This window comes from Pyrus communis, chromosome 8 (genome assembly GCF_041283825.1).
Source record: "Pyrus communis isolate YQ-2024b chromosome 8, ASM4128382v1, whole genome shotgun sequence".
In the NCBI taxonomy this organism is placed as follows: Eukaryota; Viridiplantae; Streptophyta; class Magnoliopsida; order Rosales; family Rosaceae; genus Pyrus; species Pyrus communis.
The window spans coordinates 10,466,201-10,472,596 of record NC_142572.1 but is presented as its reverse complement, the minus strand read 5'-3'; the positions used below and the strand labels follow the sequence as shown (position 1 = coordinate 10,472,596).

Below are 6,396 nucleotides of genomic sequence, written 5' to 3'. Positions count from 1 at the left end.
AATTACATTCTGCCATGTTTAGTATGTTTAGTTGTTGTTTGTGTGTTTACTTATGTTTTGTGTGAATCTATGCGTAAAACATTGAGGACAATGTTTGATTTAAGTGTGGGGGGGTAACTAAGTATATTTAATGCAAATTCCTGGGATTTTATCACCCATTACTTCAAATGTTGTTCCTTGCTGTTTTAAGGTGTTTTTAAGTTGTTTTAGAGTGTTTTAGTATGTTTCGTTTTTATAACTCCGAAAATCACATAAAAATTTGAAAAACATGTTTTAAAAAGCCTAAAAAGAGTGTTTTGAGTCGTTTTTGTGTGTTTGTGTCTTAGGGTACCTTCCAACACAATGATAAGGATTTGGTTTGTAATTGCATGACGGTTAAAAAGAGTTATTAACATAGAGAAAAGTTTGATTTACTCTTGGTATATGCTTGGTTATGGTTATAATGTATGACTTCACATGCAATCATAAAAGAAAAATTCGTTTTTGTAACATGCTTGAAGGAAGGAACTCAAACAAATGCTACATCCCTGTGAGATTCGAGCCATTACTTTCTTTGGAGAGTTATTTTCTGTGATTCTTTGTTTTCTAAAGTTGTTGCATGATCTCATTATTCCTTGCTTGGTTACTACTTAGAATGCAATTGTATCATGATAGAACTAAATGCTAGAACTTATATCTGTTTCATTCAAAGCATGACATTGAATTGCATAACATATATCAAGATGAAGTTGTGTAGTTGCCACCATAGCCAAATAGCCTTACTTCCCATATTTCGTATATATTAGTTTTAACCCCGTTGAGCCTCGTTTAGCCTATTTTCTTTGCTAACCACATCACCCCTTACCTAGCCTAGTGTAGGACAGTCCACACCCTTGTTCTTAAATGATAGTGAGCATGACTTAAATGAATTCCTTTTGAGTACATTATGAAAGAAAATGAGTGTGGGGGAGAATGTTTTGTTCTTAAGCGTTTATGTATGTTTTGAGAGTCAAAAGAAAAGAAAAAAATTGTGAAAAACATATGAAAAAGAAAAACAGAAAAGAAAAGAAAGAAAGAAAGAAAAAAGAGCTTGTTCTCCCTTTTTGTTCAAAAGTTGAGTTTTCATTCAAAAGTGAATTCTAAGTTAATTCAAATTCTTTGCTCGCTATTTCTTTAAGAACCTTTGTTTTCCATATCCCTTCTTTGTTAGCCAAACACTTTTTAGCCCCGTTACACCCCTTTGACTTCTATCTTGATCGTTATGTGTTTAATAATGTGGAGTTTGGAATTGATATGAGCATATGGTGTCACTGGTTCTTGCATCTAAGTAGTAGCATTCCATTCATGAGATCATACCTAAACATGCTTATTAACTCCCGAAATTGCTTCCTTTGAAATACATATATGTGAGTGTTCATTTTTATGTTTACATCAATCTTCTCACATATACCTAGTGTAGGGTGTGTAGTCAGAAAATCTGTGTGAAAAACGAGAGTATATCTTGTAAGGATTTGAGCAAATTCTCTAAGGCATGTTACTACATTCGAAATGTGTTTTAAATGCTTAATTGTGAACTAGTATGTGGTGACTATGATTAAAAATGTACTTAAGTGTAGAGATGGCTAAAATCTGTGGGAATAATGATTTTTAACTTGTTATGTGCATTGGAAATCCGTGAGACGATTGTTGGAAGGTGTAGGTGGTGTTTTGTTCGTTTTGTCTAGTTTCGTGTTCTTTTGTTGTTTTGTTTTGCTCGAGGACTAGCGAAAGATAAGTGTGGGGGTATTTGATAGGAGCATATTTAGGCGACTTACTTTGCTTGTTCTCGTGCATTTACGTTGTGTTTCTTTAGTTATTTTAGTCCTTTATGCTTCTTTTGTGTGTTTTCAGGATAATAAGACGTGTTTGACGAAAGGATGCATTGTGGAGTGTTTTGGAGCACTATTGGGCTAAGGATGGATAGCTTATACTTGGAGCCCAAGTGTTGGATGAAATTGAAGGCCTTGTATGCACTTGAAGACACAAAACAATGGCCCTAACCCAATCACATAACACCTTGCCATGGGCTTAACACAAACACCATTCCTTGCCATGCAAGGATGAGCAATTTGGGTCCATTTCATGTACTTAAACTCTAGCCCAATCCACAATCACTTCAAAGCCATGCAAAACCTTTCAACACCCTTTAATCATCCCCCTTTAAGTTATGATTTTATTTCCTAAACCTACATGCATTATTTATTAGCATCTTCACATGCATTCACACACACTTTACACATTCAAACACTAGCCAAAACCGTGAGCTCCCATTCCCTTATGCCATTTTCAGATTTCCACCCACTAACCTAGTCATCAACACATGCATTCCCTTCACATTCACCCACATGCACTCCCACTCTTTAATCATATGCACTCCCATCATAAATCCATCCCATTTTCAGCCATTACACTTCATCATTGCAGCCACATTTCCAACCCACATGCACATTCAATCATTCACACTTGCACCCTTTATTCTTCATCATTTCAGCCATGTATAAGTAGTCTTGCATTTGCAGAAAATCCACTTCCTTTACACATGCATTCATCATCATCACTCTAGTTTTAATTCACATGCAAAACCATCAACACTTGCACCCATCACCAAAACACTTATCTTTGCCGTGAGTTCCCTTGAAATTCCAGCTTTCCCATTCATCATTTCACCAACAATTCAGCCACATTCCACATGCATAACCAACCTAGTGTCACTCCCATTCATTCCCTTTAATGATTCAGCCACCATCATACATTTATTCTCTTCCCAAACACATACACAACCTGCCATCATTCCAGAAAACACACTCAATGCCGTGGGCTTTCAATGCAATTCCAGCATCTTCACATGCAATTCCAGCTTTCACATGCTTTCCTAGCTGTTTGTTCATCATTAATTAGCCACTTGCATGCTTAAACAAACAGCCATTTACACCTTCATTCTCCTATAAAAGCCCTTGCATTCACTCCCCATAACATCTCATTTTTTTTCCATTCACAACACAAACACAACCCTTGTGCCGCAAATCCCCTTCCATTTCTGTGCAGTTTTTCTCCTCTATTGCAGCCACTATCCAACCACTTCCCATCCCTCCAAAACACTTCACATAATCCCCAAAGCTCACCTTAGACCTTGTGCTACAACAACGAGGAAGAGAAGAGTGCCTAAACGTTCATACAAATCAAGTTTGAGTTGTTGGAATGTTTAGGGGTTTCTTTGATTTCAAAGTTTAAATTTAATTCTCTTTGTTTTGTACGTATGAGAATGGAAGAGAAGAGTGCCTAAACGTTCATACAATTCAAGTTTGAGTTGTTGGAATGTTTAGGGGTTTCTTTGATTTCAAAGTTATGAGGAACTAAACCCCCTTTAGCTAGGGGGTGATTCGAAACTATGTTTATATTTGCAATATGAATTGATTAACTTTCGTTGGAATTTCATAAGTTGTGGATTCAATTTGTTTAACTGTTTGATTGATAACTTATTTATGAATGTTTATTAAGAATGCGCGCTTAATTTTCATGCATGAATATGACGCTAGAATATAAGTGAATTTCACCTAATCGTTATGAACTTATATTCACAAGTAGTGGAGGTTGCTTATAAACAATCGCGTTAAATGAATTCTTGGCACGAGTTTCATGCTCATCATAGTAACGAATGCCTCGTCAACACTTATAGTTTTCATAATGCTTAATGATCTTTGATTGTATCTTTATTGTGCTTTTCACGTAAAGGACTTTTGGAGAATGTGGTGAATTGCGTTGCGCTAACCCATCCAATTCATTAACTTAAGGAGAACTTGACGGTTAATTTAAGCGGACTTAATTAACCCGGAGTGTTGAGTTTCATAATTTATCGAAAGACCAACTGAGAATCAATCTTGTATGCAAGTGTAACATGTGTGGAGAAGAACCCCTTGGCTATTCCATCATCCATATTTTCATCACATTCATATTTACGTTTTGCCTTTAATTACAATTTGTCCATTTAATTTAATCTCGTCCAAACACAATCCCCCCCATCTTTTATTAAGTCTTAATCATTCGTATTTGTTTTATTTTTGTGTTTTCAAGTATTTGAAGTCTTGTGTACTTGTTTTGAGTTCTTGTTAAGTAAGTTAAGTGTTTTAAAAATTAGTTTTATTTATTTGAATCAAGTGTTTAGCACCCCTAGTTAATCCCCGGTTAGAACGATCCCTACTTACATCATTACTACAATTGTCACAAATAGGGTTTAGTTTGTGTGCGTATAATATACGTATCATTGGCTCCCTCGTCCAAAAGGATGCGATGCATGCACGTGGTGGGACTAATGCCTTTGATATCCGCCAAGGTCCATTCAATGGCAGATTTGTGCTCCTTTAACACCCTTATCAACTTGTCTTCTTCTTGGGCCGTGAGTGAGCTCGATATGATGACGGATAGTGTTTGATCTTCTCCCAAGAAAACATACTTGAAGTGACTAGGTAAAGGCTTTAACTCAAGTGTAGGTGGCTGCACAATTGATGGAAGTAACTTGTTAGTCAAAACCGAATCTAAAATTGAGAGTGGAGACTTACCAGAGTGTGAGGGCAATGACTCGACGGCAGCGACCATTTCAATCACTTCACCACAAGGGGGCACGACAATATGGTCAGATTGCATGTCGTGGGTTGCAAGAATTCCCCCACCCTCATTTCTTGCTCCTATGTCGTGCACTAAGGCTACCTTAAGTGCATCTTCGTTCATTTGATCCAAATGCACCTGTGCCAAAGAATCAACAATGTCAATAGCAAAACAAGAATGGTCCTCAATTGGATATTTAATGGTTTCAGAAAGATTAAAATTAATAATGTCCCCATCAAACTCCATGGTTAATGTTCCCGTAAACACGTCTATCTTTGTCCTTGCTGTTTTCATGAATGGACGGCCTAGCAAGATTGGCAATGATGGAGCATGGCTTGAATCCTCCATTTCTAAGACATAAAAATCTGCAAGAAAAATAAGAAGATTACCCTGCACTAAAACATCCTCAAGGACTCCCTTGGGATAAGCATTAGAACGATCGGCCAATTGAATTATAACGCCATCTTGTTTTAACTCACCAAGGTTCATAGATGCATAAATGGAATATGGCATGACATTAATAGAAGCACCTAAATCTAACATGCATTGTTCAAATCTAGTGTTTCCAATTATGCATGGGATAGTAAAGCTCCCTGGATCCCTACATTTTGGAGGTAACTTTCGTTGCAAAACCGCGGATACATTTTCACTTACTTTCACAACTTCTTTGTTTGAAATTCTTTTCCTAGTTGTGCATAACTCTTTTAAAAACTTTGCATACCTGGGCACTTGCTTAATAGCATCAAGTAAAGGAATGTTTACTTGGACTTTTCGAAAGGTATCCAAATTGTCCTTTTCGCTTTCTTCCTTCTTCGATTGTGCAAATCTGCGAGGGAAAGGAACATTGGGCAGATTAGTGTTTGAAATCACAACATTTGGGACAACATTACCTGAGGTGGACGGATGGGAGTGCTTAGATGGCTGCGGCATGGGTGGTGCTACCCTTGTCGTGGGGTAGGATTGCTCATCTTCTTCAATTTCTATCTTCTTATCTTCCTTGTTTTGGGCAGATTCATGTGCTTTCCTTCCCACTTCTTTTCCACTTCTTAGGGTGATAGCTTTTGCAGATTCGAAACCACCCTTGGGATTGACCACTGTAGTGCTTGGTAACTTACCATTTTCACGAAATTGTCCCAAAAATTCGGCCATTTGGCCCATTTGCTTCTTTAGCTCATTAACCTCCTTTGCTTGGTTCTGCATTCCCTGTGCCATTGTGGTTAATAATTGATATGTTTTATCATCATTCATAGACGTACCTGAGTTGGTTTGGGATGATTGTGCTTGAGGAGCTGGTTGTGGTGCCATTGGCCTTGGAAAGAAACCCGGGGATTGTCGGAATCCACCTTGTTGGGCAGATTGTGGTGCATCCCTTCACCTGAAATTTGGGTGGTCACGCCATCCTTGATTGTATGTATTAGACAAAGGATCACCCCTTGGTTGGTTTTGACTCCCATAACCCACGACATTGGCAGATTCCTACCCTCCATTCTCAATTAATTGAAGGCATTGATCATATTGGTGTCCTTGAATGGAGCATACACCACAAATTGGAGTTCCTTGCGTTTTAGGGCCTTCAACAAACTGCGATAACATAGACGTAAGGTTAGCCATTTGGGATTGTAACTCAGAAATATAACTTACCTCATTTACATGATGTGGCCGTGTGGTGTCTCTCTGCCCAACACCTTCATATTGTTGTGCGTTGAGTGCTCGATTAGCAATGAGAGTTATGGCATCCATGGGAATCTTGTCCACTAGAGCTCCTCCCGCGGATGC

At 38.0% G+C, this 6,396-nt stretch overlaps 1 protein-coding gene across 1 annotated transcript; it reads right to left on the bottom strand.

The window, feature by feature from the left end:
• Nucleotides 1-4,495: 4,495 nt before the first annotated feature.
• On the bottom strand, nucleotides 4,496-5,925 carry LOC148695071 (uncharacterized). Its single transcript, XM_088698300.1, has 2 exons — nucleotides 5,151-5,925; nucleotides 4,496-4,509 (listed from the first exon to the last, which is right to left on the bottom strand). Exons 1-2 carry the CDS (start codon nucleotides 5,923-5,925, stop codon nucleotides 4,496-4,498), a joined length of 789 nt encoding a protein of 262 aa, XP_088554426.1.
• Between the last annotated feature and the right edge of the window lie 471 nt (nucleotides 5,926-6,396).